The sequence below is a fragment of the Pongo abelii genome, chromosome 1 (assembly GCF_028885655.2).
Source record: "Pongo abelii isolate AG06213 chromosome 1, NHGRI_mPonAbe1-v2.0_pri, whole genome shotgun sequence".
NCBI classification, from domain to species: domain Eukaryota; kingdom Metazoa; phylum Chordata; class Mammalia; order Primates; family Hominidae; genus Pongo; species Pongo abelii.
In genome coordinates this window covers 98,943,819-98,970,658 of record NC_071985.2, presented here as the reverse complement: position 1 = coordinate 98,970,658, position 26,840 = coordinate 98,943,819, and the positions used below count along the sequence as shown (strand labels likewise).

General features: G+C 52.3%; 3 protein-coding genes across 27 annotated transcripts in view; 2 read left to right on the top strand and 1 right to left on the bottom strand.

Moving 5' to 3' along the window:
• Positions 1-5,600, top strand: part of SNX27 (sorting nexin 27) — an 88,935-nt gene extending 83,335 nt beyond the window's left edge. For 3 of the 5 annotated variants that reach the window (XM_009244357.4, XM_054527978.2, XM_054527983.1), the window contains one exon: positions 792-5,600. In XM_009244357.4, the coding sequence (XP_009242632.3) occupies positions 792-839 (48 nt within the window). In that variant the 3' untranslated portion in view covers positions 840-5,600. Of the gene's footprint in view, positions 1-10 lie in introns of all 5 variants that reach the window. The other 2 variants (XM_054527975.2, XM_063727693.1) reach the window with 1 other exon arrangement.
• On the bottom strand, positions 1,681-25,324 carry CELF3 (CUGBP Elav-like family member 3). 18 transcript variants are annotated; one of them, XR_008512336.2, is made up of 14 exons: positions 24,359-25,163; positions 23,080-23,162; positions 17,640-17,688; positions 17,120-17,248; positions 16,898-16,977; positions 15,692-15,835; positions 15,407-15,548; positions 15,045-15,194; positions 14,568-14,633; positions 14,109-14,246; positions 13,707-13,850; positions 12,917-13,054; positions 12,014-12,075; positions 6,032-11,325 (listed from the first exon to the last, which is right to left on the bottom strand). XR_008512336.2 is itself a non-coding variant. In XM_054528070.2 (14 exons), the coding sequence occupies exons 4-13, from the start codon at positions 17,686-17,688 to the stop codon at positions 12,927-12,929; spliced, it is 1,170 nt and encodes a 389-aa protein (XP_054384045.1). In that variant the 5' UTR covers positions 23,080-23,162; positions 24,359-24,464; positions 25,238-25,324; the 3' UTR covers positions 6,032-11,325; positions 12,917-12,926. The 18 variants fall into 18 exon arrangements, 17 of the variants coding, with proteins under 17 accessions (XP_054383967.1, XP_054383994.1, XP_054384022.1 ...); XM_054528070.2 differs by lacking the exon at positions 12,014-12,075 and adding an exon at positions 25,238-25,324 and having other exon boundaries at positions 24,359-24,464; XM_054528073.2 differs by lacking the exon at positions 12,014-12,075 and adding an exon at positions 25,238-25,324 and having other exon boundaries at positions 17,120-17,245; positions 24,359-24,464.
• Positions 18,814-26,840, top strand: part of RIIAD1 (regulatory subunit of type II PKA R-subunit domain containing 1) — a 50,821-nt gene continuing 42,794 nt past the window's right edge. For 3 of the 4 annotated variants that reach the window (XM_054528114.1, XM_054528120.1, XM_054528104.1), the window contains exon 1: positions 25,308-25,739. In XM_054528114.1, the coding sequence (XP_054384089.1) occupies positions 25,341-25,739 (399 nt within the window). In that variant the 5' untranslated portion in view covers positions 25,308-25,340. Of the gene's footprint in view, positions 19,882-21,559; positions 21,656-22,050; positions 22,163-22,905; positions 23,016-25,307; positions 25,740-26,840 lie in introns of those variants that run through there. The other variant, XM_054528123.2, reaches the window with a different exon arrangement.

Here is a 26,840-nt window from a genome sequence, read left to right as displayed (position 1 = left end):
GTCTTTCTAGGAATATTAGTTAGAGACCGATTATCTCATGTGAGCCAGGACATTCTTCCAGCAAGGTTGGCCTCTGGATGGTGAACGGGCTGTGCAAAAAAGCCCTGCTTCTTCCCTTGTCTAGAGGGTGGACATTGGCTACAGGCTCTTCCATCTCTCATGACTTCATGGACCCTCCTCTGCCAGTTTTTTAAATCAGATCACCCTCCATGTTGTTCGTGACCCACAGGGGAAGCTGTCCTCAGTTGTAGCCGTCTTGACTGGATGAGTCCTGGCAGTCTTTCTAGGCGAACCAAGAATGTGTGTGTGAGGGAAGGTGTTTGCTGTTGCTTTACTGCTGTCTGTATGTGCCAGTGCTGGAACAGAATTTGGAAGATTCTGAATAATTAGTTACTTATTCTCAAAGAAAATCTTTGAAAGAATCAGGAGGTCAAGTCAAGAACATGAAAATTTATATTCTTAGTACAGTAGAAAGAACATTGGGCTCTGGGAATTTTATCTGGGTTTTCTCCTGGCTTTTTTTTTCCTCTGTGTAATTTTGGGTAAATCAGCTTCCCTAGCTCTCAGTTTTCTTTTCTGTGAAACAGGAAGACTGAACCACATAATTAATATCCAAGGTCCCTTCCGGCTCTAAAAGGCTATGATTCTAGATGAGAAGTTATATCAGGAAAGATGCGGCCAATCAGATTGAGTCATCCAGGCATACCTTTTTAGCTTCTGTTTGAGGAGTTGTCTCCAGATAAGAGGAGATGTGGCTTCCCAATAACTCTTTTTTTTTTTTTTCCTTTCAGAACATTTTCCAGATGGCGAGGTCACAGCAGAGAGATGTGGCCACCTAGCCTTTCCTTATCCCCTTCCCTTCCCTTCCCTTCACCCCCATCCTCTTACTCCTTTCATGTCCTATTTCAGACAGAGTAACCATTAACACAAAAGAAGAGAAAAAGTTAAAGTCGTTATATTCAAAAGCCCTAAACTAAATATTATTAATAACCCCCTCTGAATTTCATGTCTCTGGAATTGAGGTGGTAGTGAACAGCAGATCGGTCAGCACCAGAAGTCAACTGAGTTAAGACAGGAAAAGAAATAAGCCCAACCAACTTGCCAAAGGTATCTTTGTCCTTTCACCTGGGCCTCATACCAACAGCCTCTCCTTGTACTATATTTTTAAAACTGGAACTATGAACTTCATCCATTTGCACTGTTCAGACATATATATGTATGTATGTAAAAATTATATATACACAAATTAGCTGCACGTATATACATATATATATTTCTTTTTAAATTTCATATTGATGGCAGTACCTTTTTTAGCTTGTGTTTTTACACACCTTTCACTAGAATCCATGACCTCTCTTGTGCTCTCTTTCTTTTGAAACAAACTTTAAAAAGGAAAAAAAAAAAGCATTTTACAGGGAAAAATACCTCTCCTCATGAAGGACTTGAAAAGTTTACAACCTGCTTGGATTTTTGCCCCTTTTTTTGTATTGAGTATAGATTCCGGCTCATGGGTTGCCATAGAGTCTGGGAACAAGGAGTGTAGTTTCTTTATCTTCCAAGAGGGTGTTGGGGAGGAGAAAGAGGTGTGTTTCTCAAGGTTAACAGGCTGTAGTTCTGCAGGGAGAGCCTGAAGTCCTGGTATGGTCTCTTGATTCTGTGACAGTTTTTTTGATCCATCTGTTTCTCTCACTCCTGGCTTTCTAGCCACATTCTGCACCTCCATCCTGCTTTCCTAGAGCCTCGGTATGCTTTCCCTCAACCGGCCCTGAGTGGAGTTGCGGGTGGGCTCAGGAGGTTGATGCCATGGGAACCTGAACCTGAAATACTTCATGGTAGTAATTTCCTGTTTTCCTTGCCTTCTTTTTTTTTTTTTTTTTTCTTCTGAGACAGGGTCTTACTCTGTCGCCCAGACTGGAGTGTGGTAGCATGAACATAGCTCACTGTTACCTTGAATTCCTGGGCTCAGGTGATCCTTCTGCCTCACCCTCCTGAGTAGCTGGGACTACAGGTGTGCACCACCACACCTGGCTAATTCTTCTTAAAATTTTTTTGTAGAGACAGGGTCTCACTATGTTGCCCAGGCGGGTCTCAAACTCCTGGCCTCAGGTGATCCTCTTGTCTCAGCCTCCCAAAGTGCTGGGATTACAGGCATGAGCCACTGTGTCCTTCCCTGCCTTTTTTGCAGCAGGGATAGTACTCGGGACCAGAGTTAAGCTGATACCTTAGGCACACAGGTTGGACTTACATAGAGGAAAGAAAGCAAGCAATGCCCTATGTACATGAGGTTTTACCTCCTCCATTCCTGACCAATAACCACCCATAACTACGGCATTCTCTGTGACTTCCTTAAACAGCAGTGATGGGAAGGGATCCAATAGTATCTTCAAGGCCTTGGGGAAACTTGCAGTGGGTCAGTGGTCTGTGCCAACCAAACAATAGCCCCATCCAAGCCAGCTGAGGACCCAGGAAGGAGTAGTAGGAATACGGTTGATTAGATTGGATCTCCCCAGTTTTAATTGAAAGGAGACTGAAGGAAAACCTTACTGCTTTCTGTCCCTTAAAGAGCTCCTCATCTGATCTTGCAGCTAGACCCTTTGAGACTTAAGAGCTGCATCCCAGGATCAGAAGCCAGGGCTAATTGGGGTAGGACAATATTCCCAGCCCCTAAGCTCTGTAAATAATGCATAAGAAGCACCAAGTCAGGCTCAGATGCAACTAAAACACATCTTTGAGCCTTTTCTTTTTCCCTTCTCCCCTTCCTAAACAAAAACCTTCCTAGGATGGCATCTTTTGCTCTAACTGGGAGACAGTCATAATTGGTTGTAGTCAACTCCACTAAACAGTGTAGGGGGGTGGCTGGAAAGTCTCTTTTTTGTAATTTGTTTTTGCAAATCATTGTGAGGCCACTCCTTTCTTTCTTTCTTTCTTTCTTTCTTTCTTTCTTTCTTTCTTTCTTTCTTTCTTCTTTCTTTCTTCTTTCTTTCTTTCTTTTCTTTCTTTCTTTCTTTTCTTTCTTTCTTTCTTTCTTTCTTTCTTTCTTTCTCTTTCTTTTGCTTTCCTTCTTTTTCTTTCCTTCTTTCATCTCTTTTTTGTAATTTCTTGTTGCAAATCATTGTGAGGCCACTTTTCTTTCCCCTTCCTTCCTTCCTTCCTTTTTTTTTTGTTTTCTGTTTTTTGTTTTTTTTTTCCAGAGTCTTGCTCTGTCGCCCAGGTTGGAGTGCAGTGGCACGATCTCGGCTCACAGCACCCTCCGCCTCTTGGGTTCAAGCGGTTCTCCTGCCTCAGCCTCCCAAGTACTGGGATTACAGGTGTACACCACCACGCCCCACTAATTTTTTGTATTTTTGGTAGGGCGGGGTTTCACCATGATGGCCAGGTTGGTTTTGAACTCCTGACCTCAAGTAATCTGCCCACCTCGGCCTCCCAAAGTGCTAGGATTACAGGAGTGAGCCACTGTGACTGGCCCACTTTTCTTTCTTTCTTTCTTTCTTATTTTGTTATCCTGGCACCCGTTTGCCCCTGCATGGTATGGGATCAAAGAGGACAGCCTTTCCTCCCTCACCTTCTCCAAATCTAGGTGGAATCACAGAGTACAAAATGTAAGAATGCTGAATGTGTAAAGTTGCAGAGGGATCCCTAATTTGAAGACTTTGACACAGAACTAACTTCTTTTGGTTTAAATGAATTTAAAATGAGCCAAAGGACCCTGAAAAGAAGACATGTTGATTTCCCACTCCTAGATGCTAAAGAGACTTGGCACCAGCTTTGTTCAAACTGTAAAAATAGCAATTTGTCCCTACTTGCTCAGAGTGGGACAGTAATGAACAGAGCTGGGATTCCATGCGACAGCTTGAATGCTGACCTTCAGACATGAGACATAGGGATTTGGAGGCCCCTTAGAATGGGTAGCTGGTGTTATGTTCCCTTTCTGGCATAGCATTCACTTGGTGCTTTGGAGATTAGGTGAGGGCCCTATAGGTAGTTGGCCTGTTGGCAGAATTTATTTAGGAACAGCCCTTCTTGAAAGTGTCCCAGTAACAAAGCACCCAGCTGCAGCAAGGAGGTGGGGAAGGAGGGCACCCCAAAGGACAGCGCCTTCTTCTCTTCCACCCATGCACGGTCTTGGGTGATGGAGGCGGGTTCCCTGTGGCTGTGTGGATCCCATAGGATCAAGCCCTTCTTTGCATGAAGCAGTGTTAGTTGTGACTCTTCTCTCTCCCCTTCCTCTGCACTTCCTTTCTGTAATCCCTACTGTTCTTCTTAGTCCCAGCTTCTGCCCAGGGAGGCTTCTACCCAGACTTCTTTTGCAATTTGTCCCTGGAAAGAGGGGGTCTCCCAGTGCCCCCACCTTCATCCCAGCAGAACCAGCAGGATCCTCCTGGTCTCTCACTGGCCTTCCTCCACACTTGGTTTCTATCGTCTGGGGTAGAAGCTCAGAGCTTTTTATGGCCCAGGAGAAAATGTAGACCCTGAGAAACCTGTCCCTGCAGAAAGGTTCCCTTGGGCCATGCTTTGGGCCCTCTGCTCTTTATATGTTTATTCTATTCTCCATTTTTCTGCCCTGTCCTTACCCTAGGCCTAAACACAGGTACAGATATGTGCGTGCTCAGGGCAGCTCCTAGGCCTGGACCGAGCTCTCAGGGAGGAATTAAATAAATATTCCAACATCCTCATGCCTGGCCCATTTAGTTTCATCCTTTAGTTACCCAGGCCAGTAGCTTTGGGTTGTCCCTTCCTGTAGCTCCAAACCCAGCACTTGGAGCAGCAAAATAGGGCACTGACAGGAGATGACACTCTCTCCTATCTCAGAATTTGCCAACTTCTGGGCTGGGCTCCTAGGAGGTAGTTTTCTTGAAGGGGACTGCATCCTAGTTGACCTGAATTTTCCAGACCAGGAGGGACTGCTGTGCTCTCCCTTCTCGCCATCATACTGTTTGGCTAGATTCATTCAGCAGTAGAAGCTCTTTGATCTGTTGACCCCAGCATACTGCTGTTTCTTCACCAGCTTCATTGTGTCACAGTAGCTTCCTTTTGGAGGATGATGTGATAGAACACTCAGAGGGAGGGAGAAGAGAGGTAGTGGGTATGCTTCTCTAGCTCCCCATCTTCCAGGTCCACCTCTTGACTTCCTGTTCCCCTAAACCTGAGCACATCACGCCAGGCCTCATTGCTGCCAGGACAGCATCAGCTCACTCCTCAGCAATAATCTAGGGTATGTGGGAAGATCAGGGCTGTGGTAAGGAATAGAATCAAAGAGGGGAGTGATACGGGGTGGGGGCACTTGGCCGCCTGCTAACTTGGACATTAATTTTATATCATGACCCCCTTTTAAGCCAGTGAGCTGGGCTTCAGTTTTTCCCAGGCCATGCACATTTAATTTATTTCAGAGAAACTCTAATTGTATTTTCACTGCAGTATCTTGTATTTTTTATTTGTGATTTAAGAAATGTGAAGAGAAAATACACAGACACAATAATGGCTAACAGTGTTTCTTTCATTCCTTGTTCTAGAGCTAACCACTCTAAAATTGTTTGGTAATGTCACTTAGTGTAATTAATTGTAACATATTCTTTTAAATAAATTGATTTATTGATCAAACACTTCTTTGGTTTCCTAGACTACGAATCCTTTGGGTTGTGTGGGAAGAAGTGAACAGGGACCTTTGAGATTTGAGTCAGAGTGGTCAGTCTGAAAAGAAGAAGAAACATCTAATCAGTTTTCCCAGGTAACTAGTAGGGCAGTTTTTTGAGTTCAGGGAATGGAGAAGGGTGAGGAAAGAAGCCACAGGAGGCCCTTGGTTTGCAGTTCTCTTCCCAGTGGCTCCTTTGAAAATTCCTTCTTCTCCTTCAGATCTCAGAGGTGATTGAGCTTACCCCTCCCATCTGCAAGCTTGCACAAAAATCCTTTGAAGATTCACAGGATTCCTTTCTCTGCCATGCAGATAGAGCCTGGCAGAGCCTTTGGTACAGATCTTAGCAATGGCCCCTCCTCTCCACCCCCAGCAACAGGTATATACTTTTTCAGGTAAATCGGGAAAGTTTTTCTCTTTGGGATCTGGACTGAAAGGAACACATTATGACTATTGAACGTCCAGCACAAAACAAGGCACTGTGGGTAGCCTTACTCTCCCCTGCTCCCACACTCCTGAGAAGAAGGGTGGTCCTACTGCCTTTTGCTTTTGCAGAGGCATCTGAGGGGCTGGGGCCTAATTACCTTCTCTCAAGAGTACCTGTTCCTCTCTGCACATTTGTTTATGAGCTGACTCTGGTCTGAAAAGCTCAGCATTTGTGGTGGGTGAGACATTTTAATTTTTTTATAAAGCTTCATTTATTATTATTTTTACAACTTCCGGCCACACGCTTTTGTTCCCTAACTGATGACCATAAGACCAAGAACCATTGTGACATTTTGTTTGTCAGTTTGGGAAGAGACATTGTTCAGGGGCTCATTCATTCACCCACCCATTAGCTTTGGATATTTAAAATCTAAGAAACACTACTGTGCTAATGGAGGGGGGAAATGTTACCTTTCCTAAGCAAAGAATCCATAAAGAAGAACAAAGTGGAATTCCAGAATTAGAGTTACAGTGGTTAAAGTCAAACATTTATTAGGTATCTGCTGTTGGGGGTGGGGTGGGGAGATTGAGATACTGCAACAGACACAAAAGCAAAGAAAGAAACATTTCTGCCAGCTTACAGGCTCACAGAAGAATGAGACACCTACGCATGGCCATGATACACAGCAGTGAAAGGTTTAAGTGCCATAAGGACTAGAAAAGGAAGGAGAAAGACCTGTGGATGAGGGCCGTTAAGATTTTCATGAAGAAAGTAGTGTTTAAGCTGAACTGTTTTAGTGTGAGAAGGATTTCAACAAGAAGGCATTCAACAAACATTTATTGAGCCATTATTTGCCAGACACTGTAGTAACTGGGAATGAAAAGACATGGGAGAAAAGGGACCAAACTTGCCTAGAGAACAATGAATAGTTCTATTTGGGTATGTGTGGGAATGAAGTGGAAAGTAAGACTTCGAAGAGCCTTGAATACCAGGCTGAGGTGTTCTATGAAAAACAACAAAAAACAGCAGCAGAGAAGTTTTGTTTTTTATTAGCTGCAGTTTTAGAAAGATTGATGCTTCAGAACATAGACAGAAGGACCAATTAGGAAATTGCTATGATTAGTCAGTTAATAAGTGTAGGCAGTGATAATTGAAAAGAGGGAAATGATATGAGAAAGTCTGTGGAAGTGAAATCTTAAATGATTTAATACCATTGAGTTTATGTGAAAGTACTAAAAACTCTTGAGGTTTTCTGTCTATGTGACTAGAAAATAGAAATATATGAGTTGGCACTTTATGGGAGAAAGTTTTAGCATTGGCCCTATGATGATTTAGATACGGATGGGAAATCCAGTATAGATGTCCAACAGTCATTTCTTATTTACTAAGCAATGTCTAATGTTTGGGGCACTGTTTAGGGTGACCAGGATACAGTGCTGGACAAAGCAGACTAGGTAGTAAATGTTGGTGAATTAACTTTTAAAAGATGACTCTTGGCTTCTTGGGAGAACAAATTGTAGGAGAGCAGGAGAAGAAACATGGAGACAGATGAGAGCAATGTGACGTGGACAGTGTTGATGGCTGTGGAGATGCAGAGACATGAGTAAGTAAATCAGCTGAATACTTTAGAGGTAGACTTAGTAGGGCTTTGCAGTTGGATTGGGGAGGAGACATGAGAGAAAGGGTGTAATCCAAGTTTTGGCTTGAGTAGGTACCTAGTGGTGCTGCTTACTAATGATGAAGACTGAGGGAGAAAAGGTAATACCAAAATTGAGTTCAGGACAAAAATTAGGCTAGAAACGTATCACTGGGACTTGGTTTTCATCAGGCAGGTGAGAGGATGCAATATATTGGAGGGAAACCAAGTTTATGAGGAGCAAGAAGAAGCTGACTGCTCTGTGAAATAGACTGAAAGAGGGGCCAGAGAACAAGGGTCTTATTAGGACCAGGGGCTTGGATCAGGGCTGTTCAAGTTACCAGATTTGGAGAAGAGAATGGGGCTTGGCCATGAGTGGGAATTGCTTCAGTCACAAATACCTGAAGTCAAGGCTGTGAAAGGCTTTGAAATTTTAGCAGGAGAATTAAAAGACAAAGGAAACACTGAAAGTCAGAGAGGCTGGCTCTCAGGCCAGCAGAGTCCAACCCGAGGAAATAGAGACACTTTGCATTACGTTTATGCTTTCCAAAGCTTTAAAAATATGGAAAGAAGATGGGACACGTGGAAGGAATTATTTAGGACTATTTTTTTCCCCAGCCATTGTCTCATCACCTTAATCTCCCTAACTGAGGATATTTTTCTAAATGTCTGCTTTCATTTCTACAACTAAAAGGCTCCCCTCTGTCCCTGCTATTAACATGTCAGCTCCACTCTTCTAGCTCAAGAAGTTATTTTCCTTCTCTTCCCTTTATGCTGCCATTAACGTTTGAACATAACTTGATTATTTTAGAAGAAGAAACAGACAATAAAAGTAGCCATTGATGTTGCAGCAGGGGCTGCCACACCGAGACGCTGCCTGAGGTCTGGGAAGAGGCCAAGAAGGAGGCAGCTTCTCAGTCCTGTTGCCACCCTCACCCCCCAGGAGAGAACCGCTGAGTCAGTGAATCACTCTGGGAGATGCCCTTTGGTCTAAAACCCACCTTCTGTCTTTCTATACTGACTTAGAAACTGCCCTGAAGTTGAGGCAGCTCATGGGGAAATTTGTAGATATTAAATGCTGACTCCTGTCCCCCTTGCTACACAGGCTTTTTCTCATCTCTGAGCACACCCACACACACTTACAGCTCTGTGTTGTTGAGATTTCAGATGCTGTCTACTTGGCTAAGAATACTGGCTGGATTCTTCTTCTTTGTAAGGTCCCATTTCTGATCTTTACCAATCCAAGAGACACTTTTTTCCCCCTAAAACAACGTCCACATATATATCTGCATAGCACTTCGCATTTTGCTTCTCTTTTTAACTATTCTTAGTTTGAGGTCTATGAAGAGAAGCAGAAGTACAGGGCAGGGATCTGGGGGTGAGTTGGGATTTACTGTTGTGCCTTCACAGAGCTCTGACCTGAGGCCAGATCAGAGCTGGAAGTTGAGCAAGTTTATAAGAAGGGACATACTGAGGGTGGGGTAGCAGCCTAGAAGCACATGTTCTATGAAGTCAAAGAAGACACCTGTGTGATCCTGAGCCTGCCCTAAAGCAGCTCACAGAGAAGAATCTAGGAAGTGGAGGGACTTAGGGCTTATGCAGTCCACCCTCTACCTGAAGGACTCACTCCTAAGCCTGCTTGCTACTTCTTGGGATCTTTGCCTCAGGTCAAAGAACAGGTAAGAAGAGAACATCATGGGCTTTGGAGTCTGACAAACTGGGTTCAACTCCTACAGCCATGCCTTACTGGCTTTGTGACTCCAGGGAAGTTAGTTAACCTTCCAAGCCTCTTTTTCCCATCTATAAAATTATATCCTACCTAGGCTGGGTGTGGTGGCTCATGTCTGTAATCTGAGCACTTTGGGAGGCCAGGGCTGGAGGTTTGCTTGAGCCCAGGGGTTTGAGACCAGCCTGGGCAACATAGCAAGACCCTGTCTACAAAAAAAAAAAAACGATTTTTAAAAATGAGCTGGGTGTGGTGGTGTAGCCGCTTATAGTCGTAACTACTTGGGAGGCTGAGGCAGGAGGATCCCCTGAACCAGTTCAGTGTTGCAGTGAGCTATGATCTCACCATCGCACTCCAGCTTGAGTGACAGAGCGAGACCCTGTCTCAAAATAAATAAGTAAAATAAATAAACTATATCCTGCCTCACAAGGTTGTTAGGAGGTAAAATGAGGAAATGCACAATAAGGACTTGGAACAGAATCACATATGGAGCAGTGGTTAGTAAATGGTGGTGTCACAACTGGCTCCCAGTATCCACACTGGCCTCTGTGCAGAAATGGAGGTCCAAATGTGAGACTGCAAGTCCTCAGCCTTCAGAGGGACAGAGCTGGATACAGGGGAGAGCCCCCGACAGGGGAGATCTCCTTGTGCCCAACTCTGCAGGACATTCCAGAATTAAGCCCCAAAGAAGGGCTGAAGGACAGGATCATGAAGCCATGAACAAGGCCTGGATGCTGCTCAAAAGCAAGGGCCTGGCCTTCCCTGATGGGATTTTCTCTCAAACCTCATTCTCTACCTCCCTCCCCCTTCCCAGTGTGGGCAGGGAACAATCCCCTACCCTCAACCTTCCAAGACTCTTATTTGATGCTTTTAAACTTTTTTCTTTATTTAGACAGAAAAGACCAACTCTTTAAAAGTAAAATGCAATAAATAAATAAGTTAAGCATAGAGAACTGTCTGAAACTGACTCCCCGGTCTCCCCTTACCACTCCCACCCCCACCCCATTTTCTTTTCCCTAAAACCTCTTCCTAAAGAAAATGATCAGGTAATAAACCCCTTGACCCCTCCCCACACCCCTCCTCCCAATACCCAATTACCCCCCAAAGCAAAGGGAGAAATTAAGAGAGAGAAAAAAATCCAAGGGCAACATTGTCTAAACTCCCAGAAAGAGAGATGGCAGCGTCCGGGCCAGGCCGGGCGGGCTGGATAACGCACGGGTGGTAGTGGTATTTACACGGAGGGAACCAGCAGAGACTGTAAACATTTTTAGGGGTTCAGGGGAAGGTCTTTTCCTCGTGAAAGGAGGAGGGTCTCTGTGGCTGACTGGCAGAGAGGCAGCCCTCAGGGCTCCCCCACACCCTCCTTAGAGGGGGCCCTTGGGGGAGGCAGTGAGTTTTAGGGCTGGGAGCCCAGGAGTCAGGGATATCCTACCTCTAGCTGAGGGTGGAGGGGAGTGAGAGCCAGCTTCCAAGAAACCCCTAATGTGGGGAAGAGGCTGGGGTGAGGGTGCGCTGGGAGTGTGTGGCAGGCCCCTGCGGCTCTCCTGGGGCCTGCACGGGTAGAACAGGCCCACTGGTGGGGGAGGCAAGTACAAACGCTGGGCACAGAAGGCCTGTCACAGGAGCCCAGCAGAAGGCAGATACCCCGGAACCTTCGAGCCTGTTCCTCGCTCCCTCACAAAGGCCAAAAGGGCATCTAGGAGGAAATGGGCCCTTGGATCCAGGGAAGCGTAGCCACGGCCCTTCAGAGAGGCAGGGGGGTGGGAGGGGCCGGTGTCTTGTGCCCCCTGGGGCCACGAAGCAGCGTTTGCCCCAGAACCCAGTCAAGGCCCAGGGCAGGTGTGCAGAGAGGGCCAGGGCCAGTCGGAAGAGGGTGTGAGGCGCCCCTTCCTCTGGGATCTCCAGACCTGTGAAGGAAGAAACATGGGTGAAGCATGGGGAAGAGACCGCCGATGCGGATCACGGGCTCTGGGGGAGGGGAGGGGGCTGGGGTGAGTGACAGCTTCTAGGATGGGGCTGCCTGAGGAAGGCAGATCATCAGGCCTCAGTCCAAACGGACCCATCTGCCCCCACCCCCCAGCCATGAGAGCAGGGATAGAGGAGACAGGAGGGAGGGGGCGAACCATACAGGAAACCAAACGGTATTAGGAAGGAAATAGTCAAACAGCCCATGAGAAAAATAAAGACTGGAGGGGGAGAGAGGCAAAGAGATGACAACAGACAGGCAGGCAGAGAAATGGAGAGAGAGACAGAGAAGGGGGTGCGTGTAAGAGATAGACACCTGGAAAAAGAAAGGGAACATCCACAGAGAAGGCCAGGGCAGAGCCCAGGTCACGGCTCAGGGATGGAGTCTCATGGGGTGAGACCACCCCCGGCCCCCAGTTAGTGCTCTCATTCCTTTTTGGAAAGGAACACAGAAAGCAAGAGAGAAATGCACAGAACACAGACCACAGTCACCAACCACTGTAGACCAAGCACGTCCCGCGAGCTGCCCCCGGCCCTGACCTTGGGCTTGGGGGTGCTTCCCTCCGCGGCCCCTCCCCAAAGAACAAACAATCGGCTCCAAAGACAACACGCTCGTTCCATGCAACTTACAGGGGCCCGGAGCAGGGGTCCGGGGATGGGGGCTTCGGCCGACAATGGACACGGGCCCTGGGCTGGGGGGGCCCCCAGGGTGGGGGGAGTTAAGCAGCCAGGATTGGGGGGAAAGGGGAGAAACAGAAAATGTGGGTATTTTTCTTGGGTTGTGTTTTCTCAAGGGTTTGGTCCAAAGGAGATTAAACAGTGCGAAAGTAACCAAGGCTCACAGCTCTGTGGCCGTGAGGTTGAGGTGGTGGCCAGCAATGGGGTGGAGGGGACCTGATAAATAAACTTCACAGGCGGTGCGACATTTCAACCTCTTCCACCTAAACCAGAGCAACTCCCAAGAGGCCTGGAAATGGGCTCCCCCAGTCTGTCCTGTGCACTCTGCTGCCCCATGGGTCTGCTGCTACATGGGAAAAATCACCTGAAGTCCAGGGAAACCAGGGCTGATGTCCTCACTTCTCAGCACAACAGAGATTCTAGGAGCCAAGGATTCTAGGGCCCTCTGGCACCCTCAGCCAACCCCTTAATCCTCCAGTCCTATTCCCCTAATTCCACTCTAACCCGAAGGAAAACCAGAAAGAGACACACACAGACACGGACACTGACCAGACAAACGAGACCAGATATTGTGGAAGGTCCAGGGAGTGGACACATATATACAAAGACTTGGCTCTTTCTGGGGTCACAGAGGGTGTGTGTGAGAGAGAGAGAGAGAGAGAGAGTGACTCAGATTATTGAAAAACAGCTGAGGGAGCTGCCCCAGTCCCCTGCTTCAAGTGCCCAGGGTCAAGGGGGGGGTGGGCATCCCTGAGGGTGGTGGAGGACAGGGGTGGGGGGTGCAGTCCAATCGAGGGCCCTGGCTGCAGTGTGTGAAGCTGGGGAGGGAGGCCACAACAGAGGAGCGGGACCCACCTGGGGACCCTCAGTAGGGCCGGTTGGCATCCTTAGGCCGCTTTAGCTGGACTTTGAGGCGCTTCATGCCGATCTGGAAGCCATTCATGGCCTGGATGGCAGCCTGGGCACTGGCCGGATTGTCGAAACTCACAAAGCCTGGGGTGAGAGGGGCATAAGGCCCGGCCCAGCCCCACCTAGCTCTTCTGTGCTTAGGAGACCTCTGGCACTACCCTGTGTCTCCCAAGTGTCCCAAATGCCTAGAAAGCTGCCTGCCACATAGCAGCATTCCGTAGGAATTTGTTGATTGATGGGTTGAATGGATGAATCCAGTCCAGCCACTCAAACTACCATGTTCTTCCCAGCATTCTGTGCCGGTGACCCCTTCCTCTGCCTGGATAGCTCTGAGCCTGCCCTTTGAAAACGGCCACTTCCAGACCCTAAATGGCTTCTGAAGCAGAGAAGAACATTCCCTTTCTCCCCTGAGGAAGCCTTTCAAAGATGTGAAGGCAGCTAAAACCGACTCCCCAAGCCCACCTTTTGCAAACCAAACATCCCCAGACCATAAGCCTATTTCAGACCTCATGGGACATGAATTTGGCCAGTTTTTAAGAGAAATGCTGAAGGAAGAAGAGATGGGCCCAGGCAGCAGCTGGGTGTGCATGTTGGGTGTGTCAAAATGGCTCTTTTGTACTCTTGGATAATCAGTATTTCAAATACTGGGTCCACTGTGACCATAAATGCCTTCAAATATATTAGACCTTGTCCTGATTTGGAGTATGGCAAAAACTGTGCCATATCATATTCTTACCAAAACATTTGCTTTGATTGGTGGCCCGGTCAACAAAGACTTTGGCTGAGATGACATGGCCAAAGGGGACAAACATCTGGAGGATCTCTGAGTCAGTGAACTCCTGGGGCAGGTGGTAGATGAAGATGTTGCAGCCATCAGGGCCTGGGTGGCGGCAGAGACAGAAGAAAGAGCTCAGTGACCGGGAGGCACACACTCCAGGAGCAAATGTCCCAGGGAAAGCAGATTCTGGGAGGGCCCTCCAGTCCCAGTCCTCGACAGTGTGGGCGAAGTCTCCAGCCACCCCCTCCCCACTTGCTTTCATCCTGACACATGGGCAAGAGCTGGGCTCAGCGCGGGGTGATAGGGAGTCCCCAAGCCCATAACAAGGACATTCCTGTCTCCCAAGGCCCCAGCCAGCACCTTCTCTTTGCTGCTGCTGTTGCTGCTGCTGCTGCTGCTGCTGCTGCTGTTGAGGCGGTGGTGGGGGCTGCTGGGCGACCAGGGCTGGAGGCTGCGGGAACGCAGGTGCAACCAGGCTGTAGGCTGCTGGGTAGGCTGCTGGGGTGGGGAGAACAGAGAGGCTGATGGGGCTTCCCTGACTTCTTGAGCCCTCCCAGCCAACCCTGTCTCCCTTCCCCTAGCCCAGGCCAGTGGCACCTGCAGGGCTGAGAGGTGGTCAGGGAAGGAGCTGCCTCAGATCCCTGGGTGTGCTGCCCTTAAAAACCCCTCCCCACAGTTGGGCTTGTCAGTAAAGCCTGAAGAGGTTGATTGGCAGGGAGCCAAGAAGCCCAGACCCAGTTACTGGGCCTCTTTTACTGGGCCTCTTTTCCTCCTGCCGCCTCTCCTACCTGAGCAGGGGCCCTGGCTAGGGCGCCTCACCTGTGTAGTGCTGCATCCCCGCGTAGGCCTGCTGCAGGGGGTCCACGGGGGCCGCAGGGCTCTGGGCTAGGGAGAGCAGCACAGACCATTAGCGTGGACCTGGCACGCAGTGGGGGCCCTCAGTGCCTCTCTGGGCCTCTGGGCCGAGGCCAGGCAGATGGGGAGCAGAGCTTCTCTGGGCATGGGGTGTGAAGTGAGAAGGTGGAAATGCACAAAGCAGTGGGAAGAGGGGAAAGAGCCCAGCGTTAGGAAGACTTGGGTCTGACTGCCTTGCAACCCTGGACAGGTAGCTTCACCACTCTACACCTCAGCTTCCTGGCCGAGCCCAACAGGAAGGATCATCCCCGTCCAGGATGGCAGGGCAGGAGGAAGTGCCTGTAACCCCCAAAGCTGGGAGGGAAGGTGTGTCCTGCCTCCCTAATGGGAGTGGTGGCTTAAATGGTTGCTGGGACGGAGTGGGCAGGCAGAGAGTCCCACCTGGGTAGGGGTGAACCCCGTTGGGATACAGAGCATCAGGGGCAGGCTGCCCAGTGGGCTGGGTGGGCACCGGGCTGTAGCCGTTGACGCCCAGGGCAGCCGGAATGGCAGAGACAGGCGTGGCAGCGATGGCAGGAGGGGTGCTGGTTCCTGGGGAGGAGAAAGCGACAGGGAGAGAGCAGAGGAGCAGACACACACACAGGCAGAGAACCAGTCAGCAAGTCTGTGGGCAGAGGGGAGGAAGCAGGCCTCTCTGACTCCTGAGTCCCTCCCAGACCCCGAGGCTTCCCTGAGCGATGCCCTGTGCCCCTGCCTACCCCTACCATGCTTAGTTCCCTTGCCCGGCCTTGCCCAGGCCATACCTGAGGATGGGGTGATGGGGGTGGCGATGAGGCCATTGGCATTGATGGCAGCCATGTGCTGCATCTGCACGGCAGCCATGGTGGCCATGGGGCTGAGGTAGGCACTGTGAGCCGCTACCAGGGCCGCCTGCTGCTGCATCAGCTGGGGGGAGGGGAGAGGAGAGTGGGGCAGGCCCCCTGTGCCCCAGCCTGGCTCCCTCCCAGCCCGGGGCCTTGGCATCGGGAGGGTGGGGGCAAGATACAGGGGGTCAGGAGGGCTGGCCCGGCATCAGGGGCAGTGCTCACGGCCTGGGTGTAGGCGCTGTAGGCTCCAAACTGGAGGGCGATGGGGCTGAACATGCCCAGCTGGGTGGCCACCTGCTGCATGCGGCGAAGACCTCGCTCCTTCTCGGTGTCAGCAAACTTCACCACCAGGCTGGACGAGGCACCCTGGGCACGGGCCCACACACAGGTCAGAGGTGCAGGGTCAGGGTCTCTCCTCCCCAGAGCCCTCAGGACCTGGTTTCCATTCCACCCCCATGGCATGGCTTGGCCTCTCTGAGAGGGCGGCCACCATTTTGTGTATGACAGATGGGGAGATTTTAATCCCACTCTCTCCCTATGCTAGGATGTGCAAGAGGCTAGAAGAAAAAATGAGGAATGTGAAGGCACGTGCTTGGAAAGTGAAAGGCCTACTGGAATGGAAAGGGCATCATTGGCTTCTCTGTGAAGACTCTGAACTGGGAATCATCCCCACCCTGGGTCGCCACAGCAAATGTTTAATCTCAGGCTAGTCTTCCCTTGTGGCTGCCCTGCGTGCCTTACCACGACTCCTGCCCCCACACCCCAGTCCTCATGGTGTGCCTCAAATCTTAATACTAGTCTGAGCTGAATAAAAACCAAATTGGAGCATTTGCAATGACGATGGTAGAATCCTAGAATCTCAAAGCTGGAAGGGGCATAGGGTCATTGGACACAGTTCTCTACCCAATGCTGTGTCCCCTCCACCAAGTCCCCGTGAAATGTTTGCCCAGCCTTTGCTGGAGAGCTGTGAGTTATGGGAAGTGCACAGCCTTCTGAGTCAGCCAGTTCCAATTTAGAGGTTGGCTCTAGACTGGTCACTGACCTAATGCTGCTGTGCAGGGGCAGGGAAGAGGGGTGCACGTGGGGCCTCTAAGCAAGTGTCCTGGCGCCCCAGCAAATGAGGGTAGGGGGATATGGGAAGGCTGGAGAAGAGATGGGGGTGAAGGGAGGGCTGGGGAATGGAGGGGGAAGGAGAGGGATGTGAGGGAATTTGGCTGAAGGTGGATGGGGAATAGGGGAGGAGTGGGGAGGTGGGGAAGTGCCATTTGAAATGTGAGGGTGTCCCTAAGCAGTTTGGTTCTTCTGCCAGGACATTCCTTTCCAGTAAATTCAAATAGCCCATCCTGAGTGGACTGCTTCTCTGGGCCAGGGCCTGGCAGGTGGGCAGGGTGGGCAGGAGAGGCCCGGGGGCAGGGGAGTGGGGCTCACTGGCAGGGTCCGGCTGCTGTGAAGGGTGTTGATGGCCGCCTGGGCCTCGGCATGGGTCTGGAACTTCACGAAGGCGCAGCCTGGAGAGGTTGAGATGGAGGAAGAGAGGGGTGAGCACCCATCCCCGTGGGACCCTGCGGTGGAACCCGATGCCTAGGGAGCCTTGGGGGCAGAACAGGAAGGGGAAGGGCCCGGTGGGGAAGGGGGAAGTGGGTGGGCTACCTTTGCTGGTGCCATCTGGCCCCCGGAGCACAGTGCACTCGTCGATGGTCCCGAAGGGCTCAAACATCTTGCGGACGTCCTCATCTGTCTGCTGCTTCCCTAGCATCCCCACAAAGAGCTTCCGGTCTTCTGGGTGGTAGGGCACAGGAGGAGGGCATGTTCAGGGCCTCCTGGCTGCCTTCCCAGCCCTTCTTCTGCCCTTCCCTGGAGCTCCTAACACTACTTCCGCTACCCTAGGGTCCAATGGCTGTAGGGGCTGATGGTTGGGGAATGGGGTATAGTTGCAGAGCGTGCTCATCCCAGCTCTGAGGGACTCGCACTCCACCCTGGGCCTCAGTTTTGCCATCTGTACCCCCGCCAGATCTCGCCCCATCTGGCCACACTGACTCCTATCTCACCAGCTGGGAACTCTTCAGAATAATCAGGCTTTCTCCCTCAAGAAAGGCTACCCCTCGACAACTCCAGGCTCTGGGCCCGGGGGTGGGAGGAGAGGGACGGAGTCCAAAGGCACAGAACCTACCTCCTCGGCTCTCGCTGTCGGCTGGCTTGACCTGGATCGGCCTGTTCATCTGAAGGAGAGAAGAGAAGGCAGCTGCTGGGGACCTCCTCTGAACACCCAAGAGCCCTCCCAGGCCAGGCCCTGCAGAGAGACTAGAGGGGCAAGCCCCAGGCCCTCTAAGTTTCTGATGGGAAGGAAGGGACAGGGCCTAATATTGTTCAGGATGAAGGCCTGAGGGGATCAGAGGCACAGAGAGAGAGGATGTAGAGTGAGAGGCTCATGGGCACAGCTCCAGGCGCAGGTTGGGCTCCTGATGACTTGGCCAGGGATGGGTGCTGCTGTCCTGAGTGGGAGAAGGGGGCCTGCGCATAGGACCCGGGGCCTGAGAGAGAGCCCGACCAAGGAGTTATTTAATAAGAATTGCCTCAATTCTACAAAGTGGGCGCAACAGAGGCCACTCTGAAGAAGCCCCAAGGAGGGCTCTAGACCGAGGGAGACCCCACAGAGGCCCAGACTTCCTTCTGACCTTTAGAGGTGTGTCTGCCTCTCTTTCTGCCCCCCTATACCCCTTGACCCCAGGGGGAAGGCACTCGGGCAGCACAAAGGGAGCAGATGCCCAGTCTCCGTGGCAACGGGAGAATGCGCACCATGGCAACCGCCCACTCAGCCTGATTTATCCGTCCCTGTCGCCCTGGCGACCGTGGTGACGTCATCACTTCTGCTGCTCCACACACCCAGAGAAGGAGTGGGGTGGGGGGTGGTAACAGGGTATGCTGGGGGTGGAGGATTTGGTGGGGGCTGGGAGGTGGGGGAGGGGCCCAGAAAACCTTCCTGATTCTGGAGGGAGGCTTGCAGAGCAGGCCCTGCAGGGGCCATCCCATCCCTTCTCCTGCCTCCCTCCTCCAGAGCAAATCCTTGGTGCCTGGAGGGCTCTAAAGGAGGAGTTGCTGTCCCGTGCTCCTTCGCAATTTACCCTGTGCACGGAAGTCCTCCAGAGCTCTAACCTCTCCCCGACCCCTGCAGTATCTCCCTTTGTTCAGTCTTCAGTGGAAATGGAGAAATTCCTAGTTCCACTCTCCATGTTCTTGTCTGGTGAGAGGACTTGGAAATTACTCCTGCAGGTTGATTTTCTTAACCAGGGTGGGGAGTATTATAGGAACTGGAGAAAGAGGAGAAGGACTTAGTATTTAGTGTCTGAAAATATTTTGCTCTTGAGGACTCTGACAGCTGGAACCACACCTGGTTGCCCCACTCATCTGATGGTGGGGCAGTAGTTCCAGTGACCAGAAAAATTAAACCATCCATTTACATTCTGAGGGTGAGGCTAGAGGTACCCTCAGGAAAGGCACTGGACTGGGAGTCAGGAGACCTGGATTTGAGGACTAGCCCTGCCTTGCCACTTACTAGCTGGGCGACCTTGGACAAGCCACTTGTCCCCTCTGGACCTCAACTTCCTTATCTGTAAAACAAGGGAGTGGGCCAGGCGATGTCTAGTCAGGTTCCGGTCAGCTCCAGGCTCCAGCATGTGGAGATCCTGTGTGTGGCATCACTTAGCGCCGAGAAGTGCAGAAGTCACAGTTGCCCCTGCCCCTTCTCACCCAGGTGTCGCATCATGCCAGTCAGTCTGGCCGACTCCACCAGTTAGGTATTCCCGGCCTCGGACCAAACCTAAGCCCCACCTCAACTGATACTCCTTTCCCAGGGCCCCACCCCCGCCCCCCAAATCTCTGGATCTGAGAGCAGCTGGTGAGGAGGGAGGGTAACAGTCACACAAATCCTCCAGCCAATCTGCCCCCAGCTTTATCACCCGCCAATCTGGGATTATCCCATCGGAGGCTCAATCTCCTTAGGCATGTGTGTGCGGGTGCGCATGCGCAAGCAAAGCGCGTTGTGGGGGCAGATGCTCGGGGTGCATGGGCTTTCACCTCCTTCTCTCCTGTGCTCTAGCCAAAGCACTCAGGAAATTCCCTCACAGGCACCTCCGCAGCCAGGCACCCACCCCTACGCCCACTTCAAAAGAAGTAGAATCAGAACCAGGGTTGGGGGATTCTTACACTCGGCGCTAGCCCCCTTCCCAGCAGGCCTGGGGATTTGCTGTTCTAGATGGAGATGGGAACCTGGGACCCAGAGAGAAAGGATGCAGTTCCCTCCTGGCATAGGCTCCCAGGCACAAAAATAGCATCTCGAGAAATACCCACGGCTGATGTGGATTCGCACAAAGAGACACACAAGTGTACAGACCACAGCAAGGACCGTGCTGACGGTAGGCTCCCCCTACACCCTCACAGACAGAACCCTTGGCGCCCCAGTGTCCCCTTCCCAGCCTCCTTCTTTGTGGCCTGGCACTTCCTGTGGGGAGCTCAGGCTTCGTTAGCTCAGCTCAGACACACCTGTCCCCTCCCCTGAGTCCAGCTGTGCCCTGTTTACCTGGCAACCAGGCACAGTGCCTCCCCTCCCTAGTTACTACCCACCAGGTGACAAGCCCTCCCTCGGGCCTCCCAAAGAAGGAGTGGCTATTTATACCCCAACCCAGTATAGCCGAGCCCCTCCACCACGGTCACTTTTAAGGCCTTCATCTTTCTCGCCAATAGCAAAAACCCCACTTCCAAGAAGACCTCACAGTTCTCACAAAGTCTACTTCTTTTGAGGGTACAGCCTGGGGTCCTGCCACTCCTGGCTCCACACTTGTTCCAGGCATCCCAGACCACTCATAGGCTCTCTCCGTGGGGCCAGAATCCACCTTCCTGACTGCAGACCGACAGGGAAGGCCCATGTCCCCCAAGTGGGATTTTGGTTCAGGGTGAAGGGGGAAGAGCTGGACAGAGGGCAACCCCCACTCCACCACCTCCAGGAGGCCACACCCTGCTCAGAGGACAAATTCAGGGACCTGTGGCAGAGCCACTCCTGGGAACTCTTAGGGGAGAGAAGAGGAAATGGGGCTCAACAGCTATAGGCCCAGCCCCCATTCTTTCTCTTTCTCTCTGCAGCCCAAAATATCACCCTAGTATGGTAGCACCTTCTAGATTTTTGGGGTGACAGAGATGGGGAGCAAGGAGAGGGGGCTAAATGTCTGATTTTTTTAAAAAACCTGCAGTAGGAAGGCATGGAGATTGAACAGTAGGAAGGACACAGTTATGCAGGAGCTGACACACTGCACACACACTCATGCATGCACACACACACTGCATGCACACACACTCATGCACACACACACACTGCATGCACACACACTCATGCATGCACACACACACTCATGCACACACACACACTGCATGCACACACACTCATGCATGCACACACACACTCATGCACACACACACACTGCATGCACACACACTCATGCATGCACACACACACTCATGCACACACACACACTGCATGCACACACACTCATGCATGCACACACACACTCATGCACACACACGTGCAAACACACACTGAGGGGAGAATGCAGGTGGCAGGAGAAGACTTGGGGAAGACAAAGGGTCACAGACATCTGCTTCCCACAACTGCCCTGGGTCTGTTCCTTCAAACCCCTTGAATGGGGGTCCCTCTTGGAGGATGGAACCCTCATTTCCTACTGGAAGCTCTGTCAGGTCCCTCAGGATTCTGTCCCCTGGGGCAAGGGCTAAAGTGGAGATTTCAGCATCACCTAGAAGCTCTGGAGCAGGGCTAGACAATCATTAACCAGGCGCCCTTCTTCCTCACCCCCACCCTGGGCTGGACTTCCTCAAGAAGGGCAGGTGGCGCCTCTCCACACCCAGGATGGAGCTCTGCCTGAGCTGCCAGGCAGCTGGAGGGGCACAGACCTAGGGTGGACACCTGCAGCTGGTACACATGACCCTTGGGGCTCATGCCCATCCCCAGGCTGTCTGTCATCCATGTCTCCACTCCAGTCCTCTTTATCTACCTTTTCCTCTGACCCCCTCTCCTTTCTGCAGGGGCTCTGAGATAGGGAGACAACAGAAAAAGACAAACGGCGATGGAGATAAAAACTGTTGATTTGTGAGGGGCCTCCACAGAGAAAAGCAGGGAAGGCAAGTTGGGACTGGATGGGGACCAGGCTTCCCAGGGATACGTGTGCCCAAACCCCACACATCTGGCCTGTCAAGAGCTCACATGCCTGTGTGCACAAACACATGCTCGCCTTGGGTCCTGCAGCTCACACACGTGCATGGCCCTCAACTCTGGCTGTGACAGGCAATGGCTATTCTTGACACCGACTGGGATAAGATTGTTGGTGGGGGTGGGGGTTTGGGTGGATTTGCCGCAGTTGGCTTTGCTTTCCTAGCAGTACTCAAAGCTTGAGGCCATGGAAGGGCTGGGTCATGGACCTATGCAGGGTTTGAAGTTGGGGGTGGTTGTAGCAGTTCTAATTTTCCCAGGTCCCCACCTGCCCTTTCCCCATCTGTGTTTTCTATTTCCCTCTTAGGAAGAGATGGGTGAGCAGCAGCATTCTCCACTTCCCACGTTGGAGAAGGAGTAGAGGCCGGGACAGATGCGTCTCTGGCACCCAGACCCTGCTGAGCAAATGTTTGCTGAAGGTGGGGACGGAGTTAGGTCTCAGGAAGGCACTTGCTGGGATTCACAGTCTGGGAGAAGGCAGGGCAGACAGATAGCAAAGGGAGTGGGGGCATCCTTTCCCCCCAGCTTCCGTGACCGGGGGAGGGGGACAGTCCAAGGTTCTTTCTTCCTGCCCTCAGTTGCCAGCCCAGGCTTGGGACAATCAGCAAGGCTGGCTGGGAAGAAGAAGACACAAAGAGATAGGACCTTGCAGGACAGGGGCCACCTCTGAGGCCACCCCTGCCTCCCTGGGCATACCTGGTGGCATCAGGCCTGATCCTCTACAATGTCTGTCCCTGCCCTTGCCTGCTACTCCCAGGCCTACCAGCCCAGACCTGCCCAGGCCTGCCCAGGCCCTGCTCTACCCTGATGCTCTGTGGCTCTGTTCCTGGGACTCTTCCTGGGAGACAGAAGGGAGATGGGAGCTCAAGAACCAGCACCGAGATGCCAATCTAGCCGGCACCGGCTGCCTGTTCTCCAGGCACTCCTCCCTCATCTCACAGCCGCCCAGCCTGCCTTTCCAGAGTGACAAAAGAGTGCCTGGGTGCCCCCTGCTCACCCTGATCCACACTTGGTGTCCAGAGAATTTTCCCCACACCTTCCAACCAGCGAGTCCTCCCTCTAGTGTTGCCCCATGGGCAGCTTGGGAAGTGGGGAAGGGGCTGCATCTGCTCCTGGTAAAAGTCATGTTTACGCCACCAATCGCTGCTTTCCTTCTCTCCAGGTAACAAGAAATGCATGCATCTACAGCAAGAAAGACGGATGCTACAGAGAGAGAGGGGGACTTCCTGGCGATGAGAGGAGGTGGAAAATATGCTCAGTGTCAGGAGGGTGGTGAGCCTCCTGCCACTTCTATGGCCCTTCTCAGCCCCCTGGCCCTGCAAAGGGCAGGACTCACCCCTGGAAGCGTCTTCTGTTCGTGCAGGGCGCTCTGGGCCTTCAGGGCTGAATCCCGGGCACAGTATGTCAGGAAGGCACATCCTGAGAAGGGGCAGGGGCAGAGAAACACGGCGGGGAGTGAGTCCTCCATCTCCCCTCTCTGAAAGGCTCCCTTCCAAAGACTGACGACTGGGGAAGCTTTCCCTTCTTGTCATCTTCTGCCTGCTGGGGTAGGGAGGTGTCTCCAAGGGGTAGACACTCTGCCCCAGAAGTGGGGCAGACACCTGGAGGCCTAAATACTGGTGGTGATGGGAGAGGGAGGACACTTGGGCTGTCGGGAGATGGGCTTTGTGTAGGAAGAGAAGGACCATGTGACCGTCAGACAAGTAAGAGTAGTGTGGCTTTCTCTCCTGCTGAGCTGTTCTCCTTTCCCCTCTCTCCCTCACCTCCACCTCCCTCCATCTTGATCACCATCATCCCTCTCTTCTCCCATTTTCCCTATTTCCTCATCTCTCCCCACCTCCACCATAGGCAGGTGGAGGATGGAGAGTGAAATAGAGAAGGGAAGGGAAGAACAGTTAGCCGGAAGTGCCTCTTCCCTGTGCCAGGTGGAGGGGGAGCTAGTGTGGCCCCTGGGATCCCCGGTGCGTGGAGCTCTCCAAGTGCTGACCCTGACAGCCCCCACTTAGCCGCACAGCCCTTGGATAGGCCTGAGGAGCACCCTCCCTTCTCCCTCACTCTCTTAACTTTCTAAGCCTCCCACACTTTCCAGATCTTTACCAATCTCCAGCCTTCATGCCCTGCTTCCTTGTTGCTCTCTTTAGTCCTGGAGCTGCCCTGCCCAGTCCAGCTCCACGCTTTCCACATTGAACACCTGACCCTGTGTCCTGACCCCCATCCCAATATTATCTGAGGCTGCTCAGATTCTCAGTCTTGCTGCACACGCACACACACACACACCCCTATCCAGCTGCTTATCTCCCAAACCAGCTCTCTTGTCCCTCCATTCTTTCTTGAGTTCATCCCATGACATCAACACCCCCATATGTCTGGGATCCACATCTTTGCAGCCGTCTTGACAACTCTTCAGCCAAAAGAGGCCCTCCTTAGTCCTTCACCGGGGTTTCCTGATCACTCTAGCTGAGTTCTTTTTCAGCTCCTCCATCCACTTTCCTCAGCCCTGAACTCTTCTCCTTCCACATCAGCCCTTCCCAGCCGCTCCACCCCTCCAGCCTGGCTTAACTACCTCCAGCCTCCCAGCCCACCCCGAAGCCTCTTCAGCCTGCCCGACCCCTCACCCTTGTGCAGCCCGGTGTACTTGTCCTTGATGACAGTCAGCTCAAAGATCCGACCAAACTGTTCGAAGATGGGCTTCAGGTCCTTCTCCTCCAGATGCCTCGGGATCTGCCCCACAAACAGCTTGATGGCATCCGGCTCCTTCATTGAGGCGGCCCAGGAGGAGGGGCCGAGGGGAGCAGGGAGAGGCCCAAAGGCCAAGGGGAGCTGCCCAGCAAGGAGATAAGTGGTGGGGCCCGGGGGCCCAGCCGGGGCTGGCTTTCCCTTTGGCCCCCAACCACGCTGCTGAGCAGAGGGGCGGCTCTTCACACAAAGGAGGCCCAGGGAGTTGAGTGCTAGGGGTCAGGGGTCTAGGCAGACGCTGTCATGCCACCAGGGGGCATCGCCCAAACAAACGATCTCCCTCCCAGAGATCTGGCAAATGTCCCAGGATGGGGGTGAGTATGGCCAAGACCTGGAGGGTGAGGTGGTAGCCGGGGGTGCTGGGGCTTAGAGGGCTGGGAACTGGGAGTTGAGATGAGAGCTGGAGGCGGGGAAAGGGCCTGAGGAGGGTGATGGGGAGGAGACTGAGGGGTTAAGGGGCCTGCTATGGTTGCCAGCAGCGTCAGTGAGGGGGGCCCACTCCTGATGTGGGGCAGGTGAATCTCTCGTTGGCTTCCCTGGGAGGACACCTCCCCTGTGGCGGATCCTTCTGCTGGGTCCGAAGATCCCTGATGCCAGATGCTTGATCTCTGATGGCGGCAGGGCTCCAGGGGTCCCTTTTGCCCTGCCGCCCCCCTTCAGGTCCTCCCCTCAGCCCCCCTCCCACCCCCACCCCGGTCCCCGGGCCTGGGCTGCTGCCGGCTGCTCCCGCCGCTGGGGCTGCCTGCTTTCCCGGTCACCTGGGTCCCGGAGCTCTGCTCTCCGGCCGCGCTCTCCTCAACAAAAACCTCCCCCCTCCACACCCCCCTCCCCACTCCCACCTCCTTTCCCCTGACATCAGTGATGTCAGTCTCAGGGGTCGAATACAAATTCTCTACCCTGGAGAGGGACGCACAATCCAGGCACGAGCCACGCCCTCTTTCTATCTCCATCCTCTCTGACTCCCTTCCCGCCCCCAGAAGAGCAGCTGGTCCTGTGGATAATAACCCTTCCCCCATCTTACTCCCCAGTCAGGAGCTGGGCAAAGCACTAAGATGGAGAATTTATAGAGGAACCCTAAAGTGGGGTCCATTGTTCCGGGGGCTGGAGCTGTCCCCGGTGCTGGAAGACTCAGGAGATGGGGGGTGGCGGGGAAAGAGGGGAGCCCGGCATCTGGGGAGCCCCGAGAGTAGAGAGTCAAGGAAAGAAATCAGGGGAAAGAAAAATGAGAAAAGACGGTTGCATAGGCTGAAGGGAAAGGAGGTATAGATGGAGAGGGAAGCAGGTCGCAGAGTCTGGGGGAAAAAGAAAAAAATGCAGAGAGGAAAAATGGAAAGGGACGTGGGGAAGGGGCGAGCAGGATGAGATGAATGCAGAAAGAGAACTGTATATTTTCCAGAAAAGGAACCAAGAAAAACGATAGCTTTCTGGCATTTGCCGATGCCCCCTTCTCTCCCTCTGGGGGTTTGTGTGTGTAAGTGCGTGGGCAGGGAGGCCGCGGAGGCGGCGCGGCGGGCGCTCTCACTTGTAAGCGCCTTGAAGACCAGGACACCGTTTAATTCAGCGTCTTACTGTTCACAGTGTCTAGCACCCTGTCTTGCTCATGAGTAGCAGGAGCTTAACAAACTCTTCATGCAAAGAACCTCTGACAACAGTGGATTCCTGATTCCTTCAGTGGGAAGAACCACAGCTGTCAAGCTTCCCCTTAGGATGCAGAAACCCAATTACTCTTTCCTTTGCTTCTTTCTTCAGTTGGGTTCTTTGAGTGGGACTCAAATTGAGCCAGGTAGCACAGAGGAGCAGGGGAGGCACATTCGGGGACCATTGCTCCCCTGACCATGGATACTTCTATGGATGATTGGCAGGCTCCACGATCTGGAGGGAGCGTGACCCCTCCATGCACTGGGCCCACTCAGAGCACGCCCTCAGTGCAGGGATTATCTGTGGACATCAAACCTTGTCAGTGGTGGCAGCCCTTGCTTTCTGTCAGTGCTCAGCAACGGGGGCTCTCCTGGGGCTCTGGGCTTTTGTAGAGCACCCTGTCTTCCTGTCATTCCCTTCTTCACCCCCCGGGGTAGGGCTTCTGTTTCCACAGAGGCACTCGTGTCTCTAAACTGTGTCCCAGCTGAGTCCCAGAGGCCTCCATTCCTGAGCTATCACGGCAGGCAGGCTTCTCTTCTGGAAGGGAAATAATAGTAACAGCCAGTGCTTACATGGCTCTTACAGTGTCCCAGGCTTTGTGCCAAGTGCTTTATATTTACTAACTCCTAAACCCTCACCACCCCCCTATGATGTGGATTTTGTCATCTCCAAATAGAGAGGAGGTAACCAAGACACAGAGCTGAAATAACTTGCCTAAAGCCA